General features: G+C 36.7%; 1 protein-coding gene across 9 annotated transcripts in view; it reads right to left on the bottom strand.

Moving 5' to 3' along the window:
- The window catches only part of RAP1GDS1 (Rap1 GTPase-GDP dissociation stimulator 1), an 81004-nt gene that overhangs the window by 15779 nt on the left and 37530 nt on the right, over positions 1 to 27695 (bottom strand). For 4 of the 9 annotated variants that reach the window (XM_034440515.3, XM_034440513.3, XM_087875366.1 and 1 more), the window contains exons 3-7: positions 26239 to 26361; positions 24951 to 25076; positions 13459 to 13605; positions 5811 to 5939; positions 3889 to 4014 (exon numbers count right to left, since the gene is read on the bottom strand). In XM_034440515.3, the coding sequence (XP_034296406.1) occupies positions 3889 to 4014; positions 5811 to 5939; positions 13459 to 13605; positions 24951 to 25076; positions 26239 to 26361 (651 nt within the window). Of the gene's footprint in view, positions 1 to 3888; positions 4015 to 5810; positions 5940 to 13458; positions 13606 to 24950; positions 25077 to 26176; positions 26362 to 27695 lie in introns of all 9 variants that reach the window. The other 5 variants (XM_034440517.3, XM_087875368.1, XM_087875369.1 and 2 more) reach the window with 2 other exon arrangements.

Genomic DNA, 27695 nt, shown 5'->3' with positions numbered 1-27695 from the left:
ATGACAAAACCACAACATCCTAATGAAACAACATGTTTTACTACAATATCGGTGCAGATATTATTTATTAATTTATTCGGATACTGTTAAAAGTTCTTTAACAACAAAATGAGTAGTTGGAATGAAGAATGAATGAATGAATGAATGAATGAATGAATGAATACATAAATAAATATATAAAACGTTTTCTTTTCACCCTGATGGGTGGTATGTGTCTTCCTCAATCTAAGGTCCACTATCAGAAGCCGGGGAGTTTGAGGGTTCTACACAATATTTTAATAGTTCCTAGCATTGCACTTCTGGACAGAGATCTCTAATGTTGTTCCTGGAATCTGTTGATCACAGTTTAGGAATCACATCCCTAGGTGTTCCTACCGCCACCGGGACCATTTTGGCTTTTACTGTCCACAACCTTTCCAGCTCCTCTTTCAGAGCCTGGTATTCTCCAGCTTCTCATAGTCCTTCTTCCTGATGTTGCTGTCATTTGGCATGCTACATCTACTCCTGTGTTCTGGTCCTCATCTACTACCACAATGTCTCATTGATTAGCTAGTACCTGCCTATCGTCTGTATCTGGAAGTACCACAGGTACTTCTTAGCCCTTTTATTCTCGATGACCTTCTGTAGGATCTCTCATTTGGATTTTGGAGAGTCTAGCCCATGTACTGCATCAGATGTTTCTGTAAACAATGCCAGCTCTCTGGCTTTGCTGTTCAGTATAGCTGTTCCTGCTTGCATCTGTCACCCTCCCACTATGTGATAAACTATCTCTGTACCTTCAGTTCTGCCTAGTGTGGTAGATTCCTGCTTTTATGGATTTGGCATTTAGTGCCTGTTCTTGTGCTCTTATGATCAGTGCCTCAGCACTGCCTTTTAGTCTAGCCATTTCCAGCCACTGGCAGTATTTCCCCAATGTCTGCCACTATCTGTTGTTGGTCTATTCCATGCAGGGTGTTATCTTGCCAAGGCACGTCCTCTGCTTGATTTACCTCCCTGATGCTGCATTCTCTCAGCAGCAATCTTTGGGTGTCATCTTATTGATGTACTCCTATGTGCTCTGGGTTTTGTCCAGGACAGTGGCTTTGACACTTTATATTATCTCTTTCTCTGTCTCTATCTCTATCTCCAGAGATACATATCTATATCTATCTATCTATCTATCTATCTATCTATCTATCTATCTATCAATATAATTTTAAGATTTTAAACATTTTAACTAACAGACTTTTAATGACGCAGGAAAACACCCGAGATTTTAACTTTTTACATACATACACCCGCGAAAACTTGAGAAGATAGATATAGATATATAGATGATAGATATATATAGATATATAGATGATAGCTAGATAGCTAGAGATGATAGATAGATATGGATGGATGGATGGATGGATGCCTAAATTCGATTACCAATTAACAGGCACTGTGGGGCCAATCAGTTTTTTATTTATTTATTTATTTATTATTTATTTATTTATTTATTTATTGGTTTGATTTATATGCCGCCCTTCTCTGGAGACTCAGGGTGGCTTACAATGCGTTAAGCAATAGCCTTCATACTTTGTATATACCTGCTTAGTAGGACTTTCGCCCCCCCCCCCAAGCGGTGTTCTTTTTTATACAGTCAGCTTATTGCCCCCACAATCTGGGTCCTCATTTTACCTACCTCGGAAGGATGGAAGGCTGAGTCAACCTTGAGCCTGGTGAGATTTGAACTTGCAGTAATTGCAGGCAGCTGGCAGCTAAGTGCTACTTAACAGCACTTTAGTCCGCTGTGCCACCAAGGCTCCTTGTTGCATAAGATTCTCACAAGTAATTATATAATTTATTTTTCTGTTAAATACTTTGCAGAAGAGTTTTCAAAGTAACAAGATTATTGTTTTTTTAAGCAACATACTTAATAATGCAAAACCATCTAGGGTGAATTATGCTAATACAAACAGAAACAGAAGTTCTGGGCATCTTCCTACTTTCTATAGATACAAGTGCTGAATGTCAAGTACCTGAGAAATCAATATCAAGCATATAATTTCCCCCTGTTTTATTTGGCTCACAGAGCTCCCATCAGTCATACTGTTCAAGAAAGAACAACCTCAAAATAAATTCACTAACTTCTGCTCTGTGGAACGCCTTGGGAGCACAGAGGCTATTTTTCTGGGATTAGGAGAGAAATTTAAAACTTTTTTTTTAAAGTCCTAACTTTTTAAAATATAAAGTCAATTTTAGTCCTTTTATTTAAATTTTCCATCTCAAACTGTATTACTGGCAATTGTGGTAGGAGAGGAATGCACAAATGAGGAGCAGGTGCCCATATAGAGCTATGGTTCCAAAGACTGTCCACTGTCATCATACAGTGATCAAGTTTTTTTCAGTTTAACATTTTTATTGAGTTATAAGATAAAATAAGATACAAAATACAAAAGTAAACAGGAAAACGGTGGGGAGGAAGAGGGGGAAGAAAAGTGACGAAGGGTAAGGAAAAAAGAAAAAAGAAACACTGACTTCAGATTCTCTTTGTTGCAGTAAAATAAGGCATTAACATCAAATCATAACTTTTTGTTTTTTCATACAGTGATCAAGTTTTTATTGAGTTCTTATTCTGATTTTAGGGGAAGTTAGTTGTTTTGGATTTTTGTGACCTACTCAGGGTTTACAATAAAGTATACTGCTTGTAACTGTTGCTTACTATGACTATAAAAGTCTTTAATATCAATCAATCAATCAATCAATCAATCAATCAATCATCCATATCACTAAATTGTGGTCTCTTTCATAGAGCCAAAGATCCAGAAGAAATTAGGTAGCTCTCTGGGAAACTCCTTGTTTAATACAGGAAATGCTGAATGCTTTCATTAGGTTACTTTTTTTTTAAACCTTCAGCTTGAAGATCCACAGACAGGAAAAGCTCATTATCACTTTTAGTAATAGATGGCTCTTTTTGAATAGTTTTTTATATAAAACCTGTTTTAATATTCAACCGAAATCCGTCTTCTTGCAGCTTCTGCCCACTAAATCTTCACTTAATTTCTGCTTCCTCAACTATTTGAAGATATCAGAAATACATTTGTTCAAATCTTTAGTCAACATTCTGATTCTTATGACCCAAGTTACTGTGTATGGTACACAATATGTTAAGCTACTACATCACAGTGTAGATTTTTTTCTTCAATACTGTGTTTTCCCGAAAATAAGACCCTGTCTTATATTTTTTTGAACCCTGAAATAAGCGCTTGGCCTTATTTTTGGGGAGGTCTTATTATTTTGGGGCGCATGGAGGAAACCCGAGGAAATGGTGGGGACCGGCTGCACATGCATTTAAATATTTTCGGGGAGGGCTTATTTTCAGGGGGGGGCTTATTTTAGTGCATGAGCTCAAAAGACCGATTGGGCTTATTATCCGGGGATGACTTATTTTAGGGGAAATTTATGAGAGCAAGCTTTTATACATGCTCAATTGCACTGTTTACTTTTCAGTCTTTTCTGCAAATAAATGTACTGATCAACAAAGTAAATAAAAGGAATTAATGAATAAGTAAGATTTCAGTCTTACACAACTTGGTAAGATTAAATTTTATCATAAGAACTGATTTCATCCAACTTCCTAAATTTAAGAGAAAGCAAGCCCTACAAATTTAAGTTTAAAAGAGTTCTTTCAGTCTCATATATGTAACTATACCAAAAATCATTCCCACTGCATGCCAAATGTTAGATCCATCCTTCTTTCTGTGCTTATCTGTGTGTGTGCACATTCATATGCAGCTAAATAAATAGAGGCTGTTTCAGCTTCCATAATGAGATGCCTCACCAGCCAGCTTCACAAACAAGATGGAAAATTTAGGCAAATATCAATAAATCACTCAGAAATAAAGCTGGTATTCAAAGTCTCACCATTTTCAGCCAAGGGAGCCAAAACTTCAAATATCATCTCCTTCTTATCATGTTCTATTTGCTTTTTAAAGAGCTTCACAAGTTCTTCTGCAATATTTGTGTAGGCAAACTGTTCTTTACTTGATTCTGTGCAATTAAAAAGCAAGAAGCTAAGCGCATAAAGGAACAAAAATCAAATGGCAGAATTATTTTCTTTTCTGTTTCTTAAAGAGGTCACAAAATGCAGTGATTAATGGAGCTAACTGACTATACTGTCAGGAATAATACACTCCTCTTCTTAAAACTGTCACTAAATGAAAAGAAAAATGACTAGGAAATTTAAGACCTAGTGACCCGAATTATTAACAATTGTTTGAAACCGCACCCAGTGAAAGATGATTAAACCCACAGACATAGCAAATTAGCCTTTGGCTGCCTTCAGACAAATAAGGAAAACTATCCAGTGGCTGTATTAGATCACCAAATGCTAAAATTAAAGGTCAGGTCCGCTGCCTTAGTATTTCCATGGCTATAAACTGGTGAAATTTGTTCTGTTTCAAAACAGCAACATCTACTGCAGGTCTTCTGCTCGAACTGCTTTGTCTGGTAACCCAAGGCACAGAGGCAATATTTGGGCTTACTGACCTCTCTCACACCTTTTAGGATGGTAAGAATAGAATATAGAATTTTTTATTGGCCAAGTGTGATTGGACACACAAGGAATTTGTCTTTGGTGCATATGCTCTCAGTGTACATAAAAGATAAGTTCATCAAGAATCTTAAGGTACAACACTTAATGATAGTCATAGGGTACAAATAAGCAATCAGGAAACAATATCAATGTAAATCGTAAGGATACAAGCAACAAAATTACAGTCATACAGTCGTAAGTGGAAGGAGATGGGTGGTGGGAATGATGAGAAGATTAATAGTAGTGCAGACTTAGTAAATAATTTGACAGTGTGGAGGGAATTATTTGTTTAGCAGAGTGATGGCATTCAGAAGCAACCATGGTAAGTTGGCAAACATTTCCACCATCATAGATGGTGCTAATATTTAGTGGACTAAAATTTTTAAGGCCTAGACAGAAGGTGACTGAAGCAAAGGAAAAGATTTGAGCAACAGATGGAATTTATTTGTTGGACTCATATTACAATTTATATGGGGAACTCCCTTATTTTTATCCTTACAACACCTCTCCTGTCAGGAAAGCTGGGTTGGGAGAAAGTCACTCATTCCTATGCTTAAGGGTTAGATTCTGACCTGGATCTTCTCACTCCCAAACCAGCATCTTAAATACTTTACCACGCTGGCTAACATTTTGCTATGAAAGAGGAAATCAAGAATGTTGCAAACCACCGGAGAGATCATTACAAAGGAAGGGAGACAACTGTGCCCTGCAATGTAATAAATGCAGGGATATCAGAGTTCAATTTCTTCAAAATTTTCTTCTTTGAAAGGAATTCCATAAGCAATTTCTTTTTCATCACACAGAATGTGACTCCACGCAACAAGTAACTGTGAGGGATTTGATCCCCTTGCCCACTACAATACTCTGAAATGTCTTTTCACTTCTAGTTTCCTCCTTGATTAAGTTTTTCTATCAAACATTGGTCTGTAGATTGAAAAAGGCCAATGACTGTCTCATTCTACGCTTGCGTGCAATATCCTTCTAAGCACCTTATATTATTATGCAAACATGTAAATTCCCAACTGCACAAAATCTGCACTTCAGTTTTTTCTTGAGGATATTGTTCTCTTATCCAGGGTACAATAATTTTATTGAATGGTGAATAGAACAGCAATGTCAGTAGCAAGGAAGCAGTAAAAAAAATTAAATGGGATTGCTAGAGAAAAACACAAATGACAATAACAGCACTATTTTTTTCCGCTGAAACACCCCCATTAAAAATACTTAAAATGTTGCAATTGCAAAAACTTACCAAGTTCTGCTAGATTTCCAAACGCAACAAGGCACATTTCAGTCAAAGCCGAATTTTGGCAATGGATGCCCAACAACTTTACTAATGTAGGGATAACTCCCATGTTGATGAGCTGAGATTGCAGAGTATCTAAAGATAAGGCAAACAAAAAAAGACAAACATCCTTAAGTTAGAGTTTCACTTTGCAGTATCACCTCCAATAACTGGCTCCTTAATTATTTATTGTCCAGTACCAGCAACATGTCATTGAGGCAACTGCAATTGTACAATACAATTATTTATCTTCCTTGTTCTTCAGATGTCTGCTTAGCATTCAGAGCTATCACGGAAAGAAAGAGTTGTACGCATGAGAGAAACTACCTCTCAGCATTTTTATCTAATGTTAGTTTTATATAATTTTAATTACTTAGTGAAAAATGTTCCCAAATCCTTGAAAAAGTAGTTTATGAAGGTCTCCTTGCTTTGTTTAATTACAAAAGTGCAATTATTCTGGTCATTTGGGAAATATTATTCACATACTATTTTAGAGCTCCTGGCAACAGATTGATTAACAAGTAGGTAAGTAGAATTGTTTGCTGCCAACAATCCACCAGTTTTTGCACATTCAAATTGCTAAGTATTGTATACTAACACTGGGTTGGATTTAGATTTAACTTTTTTGAGCAAGCTCAGTGAAATCCGTAGAATAACACAAACCACTTCCTCCTGATGGCAACGAGGTTATCATATAGACAATTAAATCCCACCACAATTGGATTCAGTTCCTCATTTATTTTTTAAGTTGCTATGATCCTGACCAAAACTGTTATTGGTGCAGGTGAAGCATTTAATCCTTTGCAATTTAGATATGAGGAGAGGAGTCTATCTCTACATTTATACTGAAATATAAAAGAGTTGAGCAGTAAAATATTTTATTACCTATTTTCCAGCTAGCTGAATGCCTGCATCCAGTATGTGGATGACCTTGTGAAAGATCACAGTAGTTTTTTGATAGAGATGAACTTTGTCACAAATAAAACAAACAAGGTATCAATTTCCAGGTTTTGGTAAACTATACCTTCTAGTGACATGAGAAATGCTGTTCAGCAAATTTCTCTTTAGGAGTTTCCAAATCTCTTTTCAAACTATTGAAAATATATATCTCAGCATTTCAAATAACTACATGTCTACCTTTAGCACAATGGAGTAAGAATCACATTAACCCTATGATAAAAAAGATGTGTTATCCATAATGACATACGTTTTGAAGAAAGCAATTTCTAATTAGGTATGAGAGTCTGTTTAGTAAAAATTAATATCCATATGAGTATGTCAAAAGCAGTCTTCTCTCAGACAAATTTTTCTTGACAAGAGTAGCTGGGATTAGAAAACCGTAATCTGCAAATCGATGGTTCGGGCAAAGCAGTAGTGGCAGTGGCGGGAGGCTCCACCCACCAACCCAGACATCATCAGACACTCTGCGCATGCGCAGAAAGTTCTGCACATGTGCAGAAGCGCCACGCATGAGCGCTCACAGTTCCGAACCAGTAGTGAAGGTAAATGGAACCCACTACTGCTGTAAATAATATTAGATTTCAACTTGGGACAGGGTCAATGACCATAGATAGTAAGAGTGATAGTCAAGAGTAAATGTAGGATTCAACCCGCCAGCAAAGGCAAATATTTTTATGGGCAAACAAGTAATCACTGCATAAATTGCAAGCCATTCAAAAAAAAAGTTCATCAAAGAATAGGAGATGCAAGAAAATTTATATTGTATCACTGGGGTGAGGCTACTGTTTGGCAAATTTATAGTATTGAGAAGTATACACACGTTTAGTTCATATTTTTGGTAGATATTATCAGTTGAGATATACTACAAAATTTTTAAAAGTTAAAACAAAGATTATAGCCAAAGATGTCTGGACAACACTAGTTTAGGATAATGTAGTTTTTCCTATATTTTCTTATCTTAAAACATGAACAGTTTTGTGTTGGACAGCCTTACCTTTTCAATAAATAGAAATGTTGAAGTGGTTTCTTTTTTCTGAACCAGTTGAAATTATAGGTATGTACGGGACATTAAAAACCACCACGATTAACTACTTGTAATCTATACATCCCTAAACTAGTGAGCAGCCCAAGAATCTGGAAGAGATGTAAAATACAAGGTCTATATAACAAATTGGCTTGCTTCTCGCCTGAACTTTTGAAAAACTTGAAGAGTGATTTAAATTCAAGAAAGAACTATGCTGTTGACACCCAGTTTAGATTGCACTTTTTCTTCTTCTGTTCAGTCGGGTCTGATTCTTGGAGACTGTCTAGACAACCCCCAGGAGAGTTTTTTTTGCTTTTCAGAAATGGTTGCAATTGCCTCCTTCCAAGGGCTGAGAGAAAATGACTGGCCCAAGATCACCCAACTGGCTTTGTACCTAAGGTGGGCCTAGAAATCATGGCTTCCTAGTTTCTAGCGTCTTGCCTTACCCAGTACACAAAACTGGCACTCAGACTGCATTTATATCAGTCTAATTCAGATGCTTAATAATATCTTATTATTAACTCTGGCTGACAGAAGCTTTCTATAGGCGGAATCATACAATTCACAGTTAAGTCAGTGGAACTTGCTTCTGAGAAGGCATATACAAGCTGTACAGTAAAAAAAAACAAACCATGTGTTCCTATTATAGGCTCATCTTAAATTTTCTAAATTAAGAAGAATAGTACTTTTATTTTAAAAAAAAGGAATGGCAATGATAGTTTTTGCCAACAGCAGGCAAACACAAGCATGACTTTCTTTTTCTCTTAAGGCTCAAGTTGCAAGACTTGATTTAAATGTATATTTTGTCTATGTTGTGTACTGTCATAACTGTATTTGTTTGTCTGTTTTTTCTTTTTGTTAGTTTGTTTTTAATCAAATAATTTTTTTTTAAAGTGTTTTGTTCAGCTCTAGAAAATCAAAATGAAAAGCCACTCACTGGGATTATTTATGAGTAGGCCTTCCACAGACCTCACCATTACAAAAGCTGACAAAGTATAATTTTAGGCAAGGACACAATTTCCATAGCATATATTTTAAAGATAACTGCATTTCTTCTGTACGTGTTTAGGTAAATCAAAACCCATTCTCCTTTAACTTGAAATGCTTCATGTAAATTTGGGATCATAACTTATGGTTCCGTGATAAAGAACGAAATGGCAGAAAACATAATATAGAGCAAGCAGGATGAATAAGGAATTTATATTATAGCAGTTTTCATACTGCCAGGGAAGGCAATTTACAACTTGCAGACTTGGGAGGGAGGGAGGGAGGGAAAGGGGTGATGAAATTTATGTCACAATGTTGTGTGCAAATGTTACCTTTATGCAATGAAACAATGCAAATACAAAAAAGCACAGCTCATATTGTGATATCGGCATGCATGTTTCGTTTTTTTTAGGATCATCATATAAGAACAGAGACCCATGTTTTCAGGATTCAGGATTTTTGTGATGATCAAAGATCAAGAACTGTGTTGCCAAAATGTTATGTCAATCTACTGAAAATGAAGAGGCAATTTCATACTATATAAAAAAGATGGGAAGACCTTAGAAATGCATAACACATCTAAAAAATGTCCCTCCATCCATTATTTCTCCACTCACATAGCTTCATCATTTGTAGTATTGTTATAATATGGTTCAACTTTTGTGGCCCTTAGTTGGAAAAAAATGTTTCATTCACTATCAAAGTGTTGCTAAAGACTGCATTGAGTTAAGCTCAGATCCATGTTTTCTTAATACAGAAGCTGTTTTATATCGCTTTCCCCCCGGATTTTTAAAAAACTTCCAAGTCTAATTAACAATAGAAATATTTTCTACTACTTTTTTGCTCAAATAAAACTAGGTCCAAGACTACTTATATTTTTTTTAAGATTAGCTGGTTATTGCAGCGTAACTGCTTAAAATAGGATCTATGTATTCTAAAGTTCCAGTAGTCTGACTTCATTAGCTCAATTAAGGCTTCAGTGTAATATAAAATAATGCTGTAATATAAAATATATTCTATAATGTGAGCAGTCAAACAAAAACAGCATTACTTTAAAGTCAAGTTTCATTAAAAAGTCAAACCTAGGCCCCTTCTGAATTTCACTGGTTCCATATTCTTCATGTCTCACCCAAAAGAAAATGTGAAATTCAATTTAAGACACTATTCTAAAGGTAAGCAGTTCTCACTTAACAAACACAAAAAGGACTGGTAATTCCTTCACTAAGTAATGCAGTTGTTAAGTGAAACATAATGTGACCATGCTGGACTTACAGTATGGCATCAGTTCCTCTGCAGTCAAACAAATCACCATTTGTTTGGTTTATAACACTATAAGTGTTATAGCAGTGATGGTTAACCTTTCTGGCACTGAGTGCTGAAATTGTAGCGCGTGTGCATGCACTGGAGCAACGGAACCCAGCTGGACGGTGCGCATGCGTGCAGCGGTCAGCTGCTCTTCCGGGTTCCGGCATGTGCATGTGTGTTGGCCAGCTAGTCTCGAAGCCGGAAGAAAGCCCGGAAGAGAGCAGCTAGCCTGTGCGCATGCGCTCGGTGGAACCTGGAAGAGCAGCTGGCGACGGCGCGCATGCCCACAGAGAAGGCTCTGCATGCCACTTCTGCCATGCATGCCATAGGTTCACCATCACGGTGCTATAGCATGTGACTATGATTTGCAAGATCCTGCTGGCTTCCCTGCTGACCTTTGCTTGTTGGAAGCCAGCTCTGATAGTCACAAATACTGATCACATGACCGGAGACACTGCAGTCATCATAAATACATGCCAGATTCCAAGTGCCCACTTCATGATCACTATGGGGATGCTACAACTGCCACAAGTTCTGAGTATGGGTTGTAAACCTACTTTTTCTATGCCATCATAATTTCAAATGATTGCTGAATGAGACAAATGGTATGTGAAGATTACACCAAGTTCATCCTGTGCACATCAGTAATTTAAGTATTGAATATCAAGTAATAGCACTAGCAATAGCACTTAGACTTATATACCACTTCCCAGTGCTTTACAGCCCTTTCTAAGTGGTTTACAGAGTCAGCCTATTGCCCCCAACAATCTGGGTCCTTATTTTACTGACCTCAGAAGGATGGAAGGCTGAGTCAACCTTGAGCCTGGTGAGATTTGAACTGCCAAATTGTAGGCAGCCAGCAGTCAGCAGAAATAGCCTGCAAGTACTGTATTCTAACCACTGTGCCACCGCAGCTCTTAGAATAATATGAATAATATGAACAATATTATTGGTAATAGAATAATATGAACGAAGGATAACTAAATATACAAATTCCATATAAATGTTTTGAATCTCAATAATACTCATTAGATCGTATTACATAATCGACTTCCACTTACAACGTAATTCTAGCTGTCATTAGAAACAGCTTTCAAACAGCAGTTAACAAGTCACAAGCCTTGGAAGATAAAATAATTATCAAAGTAGAATATTGATTATCTTCCCCCCCCTTTTTTTTGCTTATCTCAAATTTCAAAGAACAAAGAGAAATGTAAAAAGGTAAAGTATAAACCAATCAAGGCAACATGTATTTTCTATATCCTGAGATAGAGAGCCAAATTCAGCTCTTGAAGAAGTACATTCAATAGTTCAAATGTATTGCAAAATTCTTCTGCACCAGATAGGCAGGGAAGCATCTTAAGAAGGGGTCCTCCTGCAGCAGTGTCCATATATAGAGCTCAAAATTTTTTAGGGCCTGAAATATTGATAGAAATACGAACAAAAGTCTACCTTAAATTATGCTCAGGAAGCACTTGACAATCAGTGCAAACCTTCTGGATGCCTGTATCTTGTACAGGTTAGTAGTCTAGTTTTTATGTTTCCCATCAAATGCAAATTCCAGACACATTTCAAAGGACACCCTATGAATAGCTTCCTTCTGAGATGACCAGCTTAAAAGATTAGATATAACCATGGATTGCTGTTGCCAAACCTGACCAATTCAGGAAGAATCGCAGCTGGCATGCCACCCATAATTGTGCATGCTCTGCTTTTTTGCCATGGTTGTGACATATGACTCCAGGGACAGCTGGTGATGATTAGACAGAGCTTCCAGATTGTGGAGCTGCTGCAGAAATGGGAGAAGGTTCCAAGTTTGGAAGTCACATTGGTTGCTAACGTTGCAATACATAACTGTACCAAAATAAAGCAGTACACCCCAAATAAAAGGAGAAACCATGAGCAGTATTTTCAGACTCAAATTTTCTAAGTGTGCCTTGCCACCTAAACATTAAGAAAACACACACAGTCAAATGTAGATTTTTCTAATTATCCTAATTGATGACTTGGCATCCACTAGAGGACTTTCTTTGAAGTGTTTCTCTTGGATGGAATTAGTAGTTCATTTAGCATTATATTGTGAGGACTGCTATTTCTTTGGGAATTTATATTATAATCACTTCATTCAGAAAAGCTCTCATAGATAACTAAATGAAATGAATATAACGATCATCCTCAGGTTTGGGATGAGATGGAAAGCAAATTGACTTGGGCCATCTAATCAACCTATCAGTTAGAAATAATGACTCCCTCTTATTCAAGAGAAGTTCAAGGAAATCCAGTCAATTATTTCAGCGCGCGCATATGCACACACACACACACACACACACACACACACACACACACACACACACACACCATTTAAACTGAAACAACGTTACAGGTAAGAAACGTGAATGAGAAGAGTTAACACAGAGTGAGAGATGGCAGATTGGCAGATGACACCTACAAGAAAGGGTATAGAAGTTTGATATAAGTTTCTTAAGGAGAAAACAATGTATTATTATAAATATTCACCTTCGTGTCTCCATATAAGCAAGTTCCCAATACATAGACACCAACCAGAGGCTGACCTGGTTCTTAATGATTCCTGGCATCTATGGAACTGAGAAAGAGTATCAAAGATGTATATCTGTCCTTTATTTATTTCTCTTCTTCTCAAATACCATCCCCTTGCCCTCCTTATGCCTGGAACAGGGGCTCTCTATATAAATCCTTGTGCACCAATAAACAGGAAAAGGAAGAATGAATAAAACCTATGTTTGAGCACTGCTCATCTAACACTTTGAGGTTTATGAAGTTTGGCATCTCAGTGCAGCATAGGCAGATTTTTAAAGAGAGGTAAAACTCTACTCGCCACTCTAAAACATGTAAGTTCTTTCTCAAGTTTTGTGATGGTGATAGCACGTAGAAGGAAAATCACTGTTGGCCAAACCACTGCCCAAGCAAAGAGCTCACTTGGCCATGTACATTATCCTAGCAATTAGAAGCTGCTATCAAATCTTTCTCCCATTCACTCAAGCTATCGCTTCCATTAAAAAGAACGGGAGTACCTACTCTTCTAGAAACAGCCCAGCACACAGAGAAGGACATGGAAGGATAGGTGTGCACTATTTTGATGATACACATTAATGCTGCAGTAATTTAATGAATAAAATCAAAAACATTATTTCACTTAAAATCAAGGTCATTTCTTTTGGTTTTCACTCATTGGTTTATAAAATTTATCGGCCGCCCACCTTTGTTTTTCAATTTATACACCCTACATTTATTTTTCTAATAGGTGTGTAGATAGATAAAGGTATAGGTAAGACAGTTTTTTTTAGCATATTTGTTTACCATTCTCATTGCTATAGTTCACCAGCATGCCACAAAAGACAGTCAAGAGCTTCTCATTGGCTGGATCTGTTTTACTGCCCAGTGACCTTAAATGGTCTATTACAATCTGTGCCCCACCTGCATGGTCAACTGCGCTTCTGCCCTCATCTGTAAAACAAAGAGTCAAATTAAGAAATAAAATTAAAAAGGCACTTAAAGAGTTCCAAACATAACAATAATCATAAAGAGAATAAAGGTCGTGGATTATCAGTGCTTTTGTAAATGTGTTGTGCAAGAATGTTTCAGCAGGATTTTACATAATTTTGTCTATGATAAAGATGCTTAGGAGAACTTCAGCGACTACAACATCCTGGGAAAACACTTATCTGTTCCAACAGTTTGTGTTCTTTTCTCTCTGAGCAAATACTCATTTATTAGATTTACATGCTGAGTTTTTGTTCATGATCTGGAGTCACAGCACCTTCCACCCATTTCCCCCCCCCCCAGAAATACTCTGTGAGCTAAATGAAAATCATTTGATCTGATCCAGGAAGTCCACGACTGACAGCAGGATCTGGGTCACCCTGGCGCCAATTCAACAATTAAATCAATACATATCAATGGCACTCTGAAGGTAGGGAGTCAAGAAGGGGTATTTCTTCTTCACAAAGAAACAAAATATAAAGAATTGGATCTCCCGAAAGGCATATATTTTCCGTAGGTCACCTTGCATAGATCCTATTTTATAGCAGAGATATCACAGGGCATTTCTAGATTTTGGAAAGTCAATTATACCCAAATAATATTAACATTTTACAAAATCCACCTAGCCAATAAAAAAGGTAGGTCAATCAAGAAGAGGAGAATTCCTGCAAAAAAAAAAAAAGCTTATCTGTAGATAAAATATTTTGAAATATTGCTTCCTTTAAGGAGTTCTGAGGGACTACATGTGTGCGGACATACACAGAAAAGCAGCTCCTTGAACCTGCATGCCTGTTATGTGAAAAAATGCTGATGAGGACGAGGTTCATCGCCAGGATCAGGTGATCAGTATTTAAATAATTAGGAGCTAAAGGGCAAAGACTGTTTTTAATGGCATTTATTTGACAACATTTATATACCTCCCCAATTTAAAAGACTCTGATCAATATTCAAAATCATAATACATTAACGATATTTGAAAAAAACAATACAAAATCTAGGTGATAGCCACACCGCCTCACAAAAGATTGAAGGCCTGTTGAGACAAAATGGTTGTTCAATGCACATCGAACTGTTAGAAAAGAAGATCCCTGGGTCTTTCTGGGACAGCGTATTTCAGAGATGGCTAACCTTTTCCAGATCGAGTGCCCAAAGTGTGCACCCGAACGCCCAAAATGCAATGCGTGTGTGGCCCCCGTGTATGTGCCCTGCCATGGCCCCCCCCCATGAACCCCCATGCATGCACCTGCGGCCCACACATGCCCCCATGTGCACCTGCTGCATGCCCCCGCCCATGCGCACTGTTCCCTGCACGTGCCCTGTCCCGTGCATGCGTGGCAGAGACCCAAAGATCAGCTGGCCAGGGGGAAGACGTATGCGCATGCGCGGTGGAGCTGAACTGGGGTGATGGTTCATGTGCCCACAGAGAGGGTGCAGTGTGCCACCTCTGCACGTGTGCCATCTCTGGCATATGTGCCACAGGTTCGTCATCACGGGCATATTTCATAATGAGAAATCCAATTCTGAGAAGGTTTGTTTTCTAATGTATACTTCTCTTAACTCCAGGGGGATCTTAAGTAAGTTTTCTCTAGAAGTTCAGGTAGGACAACCAAAATCATGTTTAATATGGTGGTCACTGGTATATTCTGACATTATGATACATAAATTATAACCAGAACTCCAAAATCGTCTTGGAACCCCACTTCCAAAAAAAAAAAAAAAAAGCAAAATAGGAACTGCAAGATAGGAATGATCCTACAGAAGTGCATTTCTTCTACCAACAGTCTGGTCACTGTTTTCTGAACCCATTGCCACTTTGGGTTGCCTTCAAAATGTAGAATATACTGCAGCAATGCATAATGCATAATGAGCAGGTACATGATGAACAGGGAATGAGCTATCAGTGCTAGAAATTCTCAGTCAAAGTTGTGTATGCAGAGCAGTGGCGCTGGGGTTACATCCAGATTCTGGAGGAAGTTAATGCTTCTCTATGAAAGGACATAATTCTACCACCTTCCACCTTGAAGGAAGTGGTAGCCTATTGCCGCTAAAGAGGATGTTCCTCAATTCAGCCATATTAAACAACTTCAACCCAGTTTCCAACCTTCCCTCTTTAGGGAGAGTGGTTGAGAATTCAGGCTACAGGACCCTAGAAGGAATAGACTATTTAAATCCCTCTCTGTCACAGCACAGCACCGCACAGCACCAGAATACGTCATTCCGGAAGATGACTTTAGTTAGGAACTGCATGAACTTCTTTGTAGTCCTGTAAGAACTATTGGTGGCATTTGACAACAGTGATCATGGTATCTTTCCAGCATTCAGCATAATCTGGATTCAAACTGTCATGTTTTCCAAAAGATAAGCAAGTTACAGTTTAGAAGGTTTTGTTTTCTGCTTTATTTATCTAATCAGCTACCTAACTGTTATTTACAATGGCTTGCATTTGCTTGCCATCTACTCAATCCTTTCTTCTACGGTATAAAGAAATCTAGCAGCAAGGCAGTGGTATTAGTTAATGTTTGCCAGTTTAGCAGTTATGCCATAACATAAGAATTCTATGTACTATACTTTGCAAACAGTTCTTCAAATAGGTCTTGATCCTAGTTTGCTGTCTGAATACAAGTGACTCAAAGTTAGTCTTCTATTTGTTGAAGCATATTGTAGCAATATTTTTAGAAGAAATAATTTATGCTTCGACCATGTAACCCAAATAAATTATACATTATTCGATTGCTGAACTTTTTATGGACCATATAATCTAAAGATGTATTATAATATTTCTATATAATCTAAAGTAATGTATCACAATGTTTCTAATTTGTTTTGTAATATGAATACAGGGGCCAATATACTGAACATCCCTTCTCCTAGATAATAAAGTAGTGCCTTGAAAAAGAAAATCCTGAGACAATTCATTTAACACAGTCCCATTAGCAAAAAAGAAAAAAATATAGTGAGATGTATGGAATATCTGCAATGATTATGGTGCATAAAAATTGTTATGAAAGGTAAAGAGTTTAACAACGTTGTCAAAATCCACATGTATGTCTTTCTTTCTTTCTTTCCTAGAAGTAAAAAGTTTTGGATACAAGAGCTATATGATACACATATAAACTCCAACACAAAAACAGTTCATATATACACACACATTTTCCTCTCTAGAACAAAGAAAAGGTTATCTGATTTCTATTTTATTTGATTATTACATAAGGGTGCAACAAAATATAATCTTTTTTTCATCATAATGTTTAAAGCAGTTCCATATCAAAATGCTACATAGTGATTTTACTGCGATAAACTGGGACAAGAAATGCCCCAAAACCAAATGATTCAGCCATGTCTCACTGCAGCAAATACTTTGGGTGTGTGTGTGTGTGTGTGTGTGTGTCTCAGTTGTTGGTTTTTAATGGGAAAAAAAGATTATCCAGGGAGGAGCCTCAAGCTAATCTATGTTTTGAAAAGGGAGCTGTAAAGATTGATCAGTAGCGTGGAGTTAAAAATATCATATACACTGTCTTAAGTATTCTGGAGAGAGAATTGGATAAAAAATGGTCAAGCAAGTAAGCATTCCAGGAAATGAATCCTTATTCCTACGGTTTATATTACATCGATATTCTGCAATTAGAACCATCAAAATATACATACATTTTTGTTACCATAAATGAATTGATTTTTCAGAAACTCCTTGCAATGCAAATTGTGTATATGTAAAAATAAGCTGAAAAAAGCTACACAGGATGCAGATGTTTGCTGGGCTGTATGTAAAGCACCCAGAGATTTTGTTCCTTACCTTATGATATACAAATCCATACAAAAACAAATCAACTGCATATGAGATCTAAAGGCTAGGTGGACTCTATGAGGTTTTATAAATAACAGAGATTGTTGTTTAGGGGCAATTTCCCCCTCTTCCCTTTAGCCTCCCCGAGTCGGCTTCCTTCTTGCAGAAGCTGATCAGGTGATGTGAAGTAAATCTGCCTACAGCACTGTTTATTTACAGGACTTGAGGGTGAGAAAACTCACCTGTGCCTTTTTTGGATCCACTTAATCTAAAATTAATCAACATTAATTTGGGGAGGGAAACTGCCAGAAATGCTGATTCTGTGACTATGTTCCAGCAGTCTTCATCCTTTAAGAAAGGACAAACCACACTGTAAATTCAGGGTATCACAACTCTAATTACCGTCTCTCTCTTCTCCATGCATGAAGTACTGGAGAATTGCCTGCTAAATATACCCACCATATCCCAGTCAAAACAAGTTTGGAACATGTTGTTTGTCTTATTCTCTGTTTGTCTATTACCTTGTCAGCAGTGAAGTAAACTCCCACGTAAAACATTCCCAGTTTCTGTAATAAATTGGAAGGTGTTGTTGCCTTTTGAAATAAGACTACAGCATATACCGGTATATATTTTTTAAAAAGCAAAATGTTCTGCTGGCTGCAAACCTAACAAACAAACACTCATCACACAGTTTGCATCACGACTGTTCTCAGTAAGTTTTCATTAACAACAACAAAAGGGTGCAGTACTGCAGCTACTTCAGCTGACTGCTAGTTCAGCAGATCAGCAGATCAAATCTCACCGGCTCAAGGTTGACTCAACCTTCCATCCTTCCGAGGTGGGTAAAATGAGGACCCAGATTGTTGGGGGCAATATGCTATTTAGTATACTGTCTTTGGTGTAAGCCACCCAGAGTCCTCGGAGAGTGGGCGGCATAGAAATATGAATAATAAAAATAATAAAAAATAAATGTAGTATGGTCCTCTTTGGGTAAGAAAAACCAGGCATAAAAGTATAGCATTTATACATACAAGGTTGCTCCCCTTAAGCTGGCTGAACTTGAAAAGCTAAGTGAGGTTGCATCTGATTAATATTTGGAAACACCTGGAAATTTCAGGCTGTAAGATAAATGGGGAAGTAAAAATAAAATCCCTGAGGCAATAATAAATCATTTCTGTACCACTACCAAGAAGGAAAAAGGAAAGGTTGCCCATGAAGCCACTGAGACAGTTGAGATGACTGTCTTAAAGGACACTTTATTTTGCCAGTCGAACCTTTCCTTTAAGAGGATTTAGCAATTCAATTGCAATGTCTAAATTTTAATTTTTAATCAAACATGCATGCTTACTCTCAAGACTGTTTTCCCTTGAAATAATTTAAAGCCATAGCGATGCCATTATGAATGACTTAAGTTTTATACAAGTAGGTTCCATTAACGAATTTCACAAATTGGTCACAATATTGTAATTTACAGAATGTGAAGTCACATGTCTAAGGGCAATTGCCTTAACAAAAGTAGGCAATTAAACATTTTAAATATAAATTTTATACATTTAATTAAATATTCAAATAAGATTAAACGTATATATCCCACATGTACCTACTCTGTCCTGTATTCTACGTAGTACTTCAAAATGAGCCTCTTCTTTTTTGAACTTTGCTTGGACAGAACCTTCCTTTTCTCCATATTGCACAAACAACAACTAGACTCTAAAACCCCAATGGCAACTGTACCTACGCTTGCCTCAACCCCACTCATGCTAACTATGCAGTAATTAAATTTTGGCTCGCATTAAACGTGACCTGGTATGAATTTAATTAATTGCACTAAATTGAATTTTGCATTATTCAAAACCCACAACCTATCTATATATGAAATTAAAATTTGGAAACTTTTATCTACACTCCTTAATGGGTGAGATCAAATCCTGATGATACTCAAAGGTCTACTTGAACCCCTAACCAACCAAGTGTTACTGATGTGTTGTCCCAGTGCCGAATGGCTTTTAAGGTCTGGATGGGGTGGAACAGGCTTAGGGTCAGCCATAGCAGGACTCAATGACTCTAGTTCAAAGATCAGCTGTGTCTGAATATTTGCCATCTGTAGTTTTCAATGGGTTTATACTTCCCCAATTGCAATTGCTGCAAACTCAGAAGTCTCTGTGAAACTCACGACACTTGCTAGAAGAGCAGCTGGCAAACATGATCAGGAGGGCTTTTGCACAAATATATCTTGGGCACCAACTGCACCTTTCCAAGTCTAGCATACTCTCACTGTCACCCACTCACTGTCACCCATGCCTAATTTACTTTTCATTCAGATTAATATAATCTACTCAGTGGTGGGATTCAAATAATTTAACAACCGGTTCTCTGCCCTAATGACCAGCTGGGTAGGCGTAGCTCGGTGGTCATGTGACTATGTGGGCATGGCCAACTCAACGTCACTCACGTCACGTCGATGGGCGCTTCACTTTAGCTGTTACAATGTAATAAGGGTTAACAAGAGAGGCAGTTTCTGTAAGCAGGGCAATAAAGATTAGGCTAGAAACAACACCAGAATGTTTCCTTCCTGCCTTCCTTACAGGATTAACCCTATAAAGTGGAAAAAAACAAAAGGAGATCTCGTCCAACAACCGGTTCTCCGAACTGCTTAGAAAGTTAACAACTGGTTCCCCCGAATAGGTGTGAACTGGTTGAATCCCACCACTGAATGCACTATACATGGAGCTTTAAATCCATTTAGGTGATACAGCTAAACAAAATGTCCCTGCACAAACAGGATTACATTTTGTACAATCATGTAACAGCTCTGTTCTATAGCTGCACTGATTTACCAATGTGCTACTGAATGCAAAGTAAGGTCCTGGTGACCTATAAACCCTAAATGACTTTATGAGTCGACTTTTGTCCTATGATCAGGTAAGATGATGGGCATGCTTTGGGTGTCACAATTAAAAACAGTGCCATCTTGTGGCATGCCAGAATCATGACATTCTATCACTACCTCCACTATCCCTCTGGAATACAACCATTACCTGGCACTAACTTTGAAAACCCAGGTTTTTAGAAATTATATAAAGCACAGCAAAGAGACTAGAGGACAGTATGTTTATGGCCCTGACTGGTGGAAAAGATTTTTCTTCCCAATGTGCTTTTTTGCCTGTGTGGTTTATATTGGTTTTTATGCTGTTTTAACTTTGAAAATCACTAAAAGTCTTTGGATTTAATAATCTAAAAATCTAAATAAATAAAATCTTGTCAATATAGGAGCCTCGATAGCTCTGCAGACAAGGCACTGTAATTTAACACCAGCTGTCTGCAATTAAAGTAAGTTTGAATCTCACCAGGCTCAAGGTTGACTCAGCCTTCCATCCTTTCTAAGGTAGGTAAATTGAGGACCCAGTTTGTGGGGGCAATAAACTGACTTTGTATAAAATATACAAAAGTATGAAGGCTATTGCTTAACGCACTGTAAACCGCTCTGAGTCTCCGGAGAAGGGCGGCATATAAATCAAATTTGCCACCTTTTGATACTTCACTGTGATTTTTTTGAATTTTGACTACAGGATCATAAATCACTGTATTTGATGAAGTTTCTTCTCTTTCTCTAGGACAGTCTTTAAGCAATAGGACATAATTATTGTATTTCTGAACTTGCTTCAAAACATTCATGGGATTTTGCTTTACAGACAGGTTTACATATTTTAATCTTTTAGATACTCTTCATACTTAAGCATTCTGCTCATAACCACCTTACTGCAAATTATGGGGATCTACCACATCTGAACAGATTTAAGAATACCAAGAGCAGTGAAGTAGACAAGAAGATAATCTCCTCTTTCTCAAACACATTTTGACCCAGATTCTGAATTATTAGCTGCTTACTGATAGCTAGGTTAGATTAAAATTGCTGAAGATGAACACATGTAAGAGTAAAGCAATGATAATCAACAGCTGGAATTCAGGCAGTAAACTGGATTATTTGACAGATATACCATGGATTCACCACTGACTTAACTATCTTGCTGCCATGTAATCTACCATGGCAGACATATAACTTGTTAAGCCAATGGGTGGGTGGGTAGAGATCTGTTTTTTCTTGTAGCTGGAGCAAGGAATCATTTTATTGTCTTCCACTGTTGCAATGGAATGATAAGATAAACAACAGTATATGATCATTTTCTTATCATACAACATAAACATTAAACTGTCAAGAAGCTCTTTATTGGAATTGCCAAATAGAAGATGTATTTCAAAGTATTCATTGATACATGGGCAATAAACTGTTCAAAAATAAATAATACGTGATCTCTACCATTTTGCTGTCTCATTCACTAGGGGACAATATATTTACCACATTTAAAATCAAGCTGTGACCAGAACAACCTCTTTATAATTTCATCATTAAAAATGATGCCATTTTAATTAATGTAGTATTTCATTGCTATCCTGGCAAAGAAGAAAAATAATATTAATTGCCAAGGGACTTTTAGCCGCCAGTCAACTCACTATATCCTGATAACTGCTAACAACATAATGTAGCTTTAGCTCCTATGTATCACATCAACGAACTTCTAATTGTTATAGAACACAATTTTATAACTTTAGACATTTATGAAGGGGTCTCTCACGTTAGATATGAATGAACAGAGCAATTACAAATCATATAGAAAACAACTATTATTAACAAAAAACCACTGAGGAAAATTGTATATGTGAGTAATAATGTAACTGAAGTTATTTAGCCCCATCTATGATGCTTGGAACACATTATTGTAGATAAACCAATTTAGACTTGGCAAAAATTCTCTACTTCTATTTTCCTTATTCTCATTTTGCACAAATAAGGAAATAATAATTTGCTTGAAGCATTCTTACTATTTATTTTATAGGAGCCATGGTGGCGCAGTGGTTAGAGTGCAGTGATGCAGGCTAATTCAGCTCTCTGCCAGGAGTTTGATCCTCAATTGCTCAAGGTTGATTCAGCTTTCCATCCTTCCGAATTTGATAAAATGAGGATCCAGATTGTTGGGGGCAATATGCTGACATTATAAACTGTTCATAGAGTGCTGTAAAGCACTATGAAGCGGTATATAACTTTAAATGCTATCGTTGTTGCTATTCCCATTTGTTGTCATAATCCTGTGATATCCAAATATGCTTCTACAGTGGTAATTAAAATATGCCTCTATAACTATCAGACAATATGTTGTGTATGACTCTAAATGATAATCAGAACAAGAAAACAAATAACAAAATAAGCAAGAACAAAGATGTAGATATCATGCCCATGTTTGTAAAAAAAGTTATTTCTGAAGTCAAGAGAATCTGTATGCTTCTTTTTATATATTAGAAAACATTGGTTTCATCTGTAGACAAATATAATTATGAAACATAATTCTACATATTAAAACATACTGAACATCAGCTGCCGTTTTATTCTTGTTCTGATGTTACAATTTTATATTTGGGCCTTCTAAGTATTTACCAACCTGTTCCATTCATAATAAAATTATTTTAGCATATATTTTTTGTGGTTCCTTTCTTCCAGCAAGATACAGTCGGAAGTAAAAACATCTACTAATAAAGTATTTTGACAGTGATATAGCAGTTATAATCTATTATTGTCTACATTCCCTCTGATAATGATTTGCTTTTGTGTCTGAATTTTTTATTTTATTTTACTTGGTTTACATGGCTTATTTGCTGCATAAATATCAGGCCAATGCATGAAGTTGACAAACTGGACCCTAACCCTAACCCTTGCTACTTTCCTTCCAAGGAATGGTATTTTATATATACTGTTCAAAAAAATAAGGGAACACAAGCAGAAGACATCCGAGATCTGAATGAATGAAATAGCCTTATTAAATACTTTGTTCTTTACATACAGTAGTTTATACACTGCTCAAACAACTAAAGCGGACACAAAACTACTGTATGTAACAAACAAAGTATTTAATAAGGCTATTTCATTCATTCAGATCTCGGATGTCTTCTGCTTGTGTTCCCTTTATTTTTTTGAGCAGTGTATATTCGATAGAAAAATACTTAATCTCTCCCCTGGCTCAAGCTGATGAAGAGAGGAGAACTTGTGGCTCAGAGGTTAATACAACTGCCTAATATGCAGGCAGCCCAAGTTCAAATCCAAGTAAGGGTATAAAAACATCATATAAAAATAAAAATAAAAATAATAAAATAATAAAAAATAATAAAATAATAGCCCCCCCACCCCATCCTGGCGACAGCACATATTCATACAAGCCATGGGCTCCACCCCGCTCTGGGTTCCTCAGGCATATAATCTGAGATTGTAAATTTACCACTAATATTTAATGCATATTATCTGAGATTCTAAAATTACCAGTGGAAATACACCCTTTGTATATATGACTGGCTCTTTTTAAAAGCATCCAAACTAGCATTCATGGTTATATTCTAGGTGGTAAATGTTTATGCACATTAAGGTATAGCGAGGCTGAACTGGATATGAAATGACGTTAAAAGATGAAGTATTTTACCATATTTCAAGGTGTATGGAGGTCATATTGATCATATATAATTTGAGATTGATATTAAAAATGTATAACATGAATAACCCCTCATCATTACTAACAGAAAATATATCTGAGTAGCTGGGAATAATCTTTTAGCTTTTCAGGATATTAAAAGCATTAAAAATTCAATAAAAACAATCAATTTATCTGAGTTGATGTTTATGATTTGTCAATATTAATAAAATATGAATATTTCAAACAGGTTGTCTTTGCATTTTTAATAGTTGTCGCAATGAAGTAGATAAATTCATGTGTCCTTTTCTAAAAAAAGACTGATATTATGCTGATTATACTACGTAGATGTCCTCCTTCAGTATTATGTCCATAGACATAATAGACCCATTGTCCAAAACTTCAATTTCAATGTTTCTCCGAAGACTGACCATTAGGTGTAATTTTTCTTTTGTAGTCATAGCACATGGGAAGAAATTATAGTAAAGGAACAAAAATTCATCAAATCCCATTTTAAGATTTTGTTGCTCCATGTATTTACAACTAACTGAACCTTCCACTAAAAAAGTAGAAATGACAGCAAAAGCATATAGAGAAATACACATGAGAATCTGGATTCATATTTTGTAACATCACATACAATGATCAGTGGGAACCGAACTATGGCAAATTCCATGCAGTTTTATTTTGTGAGTTGGAGTAAAATCGCATTGCATAACCCTACTGATTTATTCATAGAAATAACATTTGGCAAGTCTTCCACTAGAGAAAACTGTAACATAAGTAAACACACAAGACAATTTCTATACCTCTGTCTTCATATCCTTAGGCTATTTGTCAAGGACTTGCTTACTTCAATTTAAACCAATAAAAAAAAATCTGACGTGTAGGATAAGTTTATTTGTGACAACACTTGCTAATGTCTCAGAAAAATTTGCACAAAAGCTCTCAACAAGACTACAAAAAATGAGTATGTAAGGTTTAAGAATAAAAATATTGATATTTTGAAGACTTACGGCTGTCGTAGCATATGTTGCCCAAGGCACGCCCTGTTTGAAGAAGAATCTCCTGATCTTTACAGTTTAAGAGCTGAACCAAAGGTGGGATCAAGCCAGCATCTACACATGGATTCCGCATAAACTCTACAATCCATGGAAAGAGAAATGAAGGTCAATTAAAGACTAATACCAGACCATGTGTAACTGATAGATTAGATGCCAAATTGTGATTTTAATATAGATTTTAATCTGTTATTCATTATTTTATTTTAGAATTTTTAACTGGATATTCCTTGAGTGTTTTTATTTGTTCTGGTCTCTGGTCTCTGACTGTTAATAAACTTGATTTGATATCAACTAAAATCAAAGATTAATGCCTAACGATTATTTATTGGTAAGTTTGAAACAGCTGTTGTTTTAAGATGAAGTTTAAAATTTGAGCACCACGAGACTCTCATGTTTAGATAAAATGAGGATCTCTTATTCCTTCTTCATATCTGCAAATCCTGCTCATCCTGTTATATTCAGAGAGTCTAAGTAAGGCTAAATCTGAATCCAACTCATAGTAATTTACTGCCTGAAAAAGCTTGGGGGAATTTTCATTCTGAAGTATGATTATTACTCGCTAGGCTTTGAGTATATACCTTGACAGTAGAGTAGGGTCTGTAAAGCAATAACTGTTTAACGTGCGCTGCATGCAGAATGAAATGCTAATCTTTGTAGCCATTTTAAGCCTTCCATAAAAGGGTAGATTTTAAAGAATGTAATGAATATGCAGCTTGCATAAGGTTGTGAATTTATTTTTTATGACCCTGAGAACTCCTAGGAATTGTACTGCCACATTTTGGCAATAAGTCAGTGATTAATACCAATGCAATTGCCCATCTTTTGGGGCTGGAAAAAAAATGAAAAAAGGAAAATCTGGTGCACCTGCCTTGTTTAGGTTTAAAATATCAAAAACCATGACCAATTCCACCTCATATCCTTTCTCTCTAAGGTGCATTGTGGCACAGGCTTTGTCATCATTAGAATACTTCCCACATTATCATGACATTATCAGCCACTATTTGTATTTAATGCATGCTCAATGCTTATTCTTGCAACTAATACACATTTCTGAAAGTATGTTCTTTTTGATGGCACTAGTTACTAGTGTAACATAAAGATAGAACTAAACAAAAACAGTGGAGAGAGAAAGAAATGGAAACATCCATAAAATGAAAACTTAAAGAAGTAAAACATACTGACAACGTGAGCTGCAAAACTGAAGATGTTCCAGCAAAAAAGGCTTTGTGGAAAACCTCACCATTTTTGGCTACTTCTGCTATGACGTTAGCTACTTTTGCAGTGCAGGAAGACTGCTGAGTCAATAGGCTTGCAAACACCGGGAGAATTCCACTTTTCTGGATTTTTTCACTTGTCTCAATATCTGAAAAGAAAGATATACAACACAAGATTTTGTAAAAGAAGATCACTGTCAGCTCTTTTAAGATTGTCTTCACCAGGAAACAGACTCCACAAGAAAACCAGATATAAGCTTTATTAAAGAGCTATTATTAAATAAGCTATATTAACAAAATTTGGCAAATCTGATTGGGATTTTCTTCGCCTCCTTCTTATACCACAGTGAGTGAGGAGCCAGACTAAATCTTTCCTAAAATTATCTCCTTTCCCAGGGCTTAAGAAATGCTTCTGCTTTTTGTTTATATAATGATTTCTGAATATGTCCCTTTCCATGACTCTTTGCAATTATTGAAACCGCTCCTCTCCTTGTCTGTCTGTCTGTCTGTCTGTCTGTCTTCCATCCATCCATCCATCCATCGATCCACTCACCTACCTACCTTTAAACACAATGCTACTTTATAACCCACTGGACTCTTTGTACCCCGACAGAAGCTTCTCCAGAGAAAAGAGAGGGCTGCTTTTTTTTTTTTCATCAACTTCAATCATTGTAATGAAAAATACTAAGGAGGGATATCAAAACCTATCTCCAGAAAGGTCTCCCAATTTATCATTGCGGAAATAATAAGAGGTGTCTTAGTTGGATCAACATTATAGACACATATTAAAGACTGGTCAATCTATAAATCAATAAAGCAGGTAAAAAAGGATGGTTCTCAAAAGATCACAAATGATCTCATGAGATTTCAAACTACTTTGCTATTCTACTTATGACGTGAACCAGTAGTGGGTTTCACTCCGCTACTGGTTCAGAACTGTGAACGCGTGCACCCGCTCGCATTGCTTGTATGTGGTGCTTCTGCGCACGTGCAGAGCGTCTGTGATGATGTCCAGGTAGATGGGTGGAGCCTCCCACCACTGCCGCTACCGGTTCGCCAGAACTGGGGTGAACCGGTAGAAACCCACCACTGATGTGAATGTCTTGTAAGATTAGGACACTAGCATTTATAGCCACCATGAGTCTTAGTCAAGGAATATCTCCATCTGAACACAAGTTTGAGGAAACATATCCATGGTAACACTCCTGGAAATATAAAGTCTGTATGAAGCCTGCAATTCTGTTCCCAAAGCCAGAAACTCAGTGAATGACTTTGGACATGTGTTATCACTCTGTCTTAAAACCTCCACTTCATTAATTTAAAGAAGCCAATATCGAGTGCTATTATAAGGGTTACAGAGGTAAAGTATAGCTAACATTTTAGATAGGAAAAAAAAATGCTTATTTTTAACAGCCAGAATAAAAATAGTGTATCAGGGCATCTGTCTACCAGAACATCAAGAAATAATTTGAAAACAAAATTA

Source organism: Pantherophis guttatus, chromosome 8, assembly GCF_059756535.1.
Source record: "Pantherophis guttatus breed Tessera chromosome 8, ASM5975653v1, whole genome shotgun sequence".
In the NCBI taxonomy this organism is placed as follows: Eukaryota; Metazoa; Chordata; class Lepidosauria; order Squamata; family Colubridae; genus Pantherophis; species Pantherophis guttatus.
The sequence above is the reverse complement of the archived record's forward strand: the minus strand, read 5'-3'. Positions and strand labels throughout refer to the sequence as shown.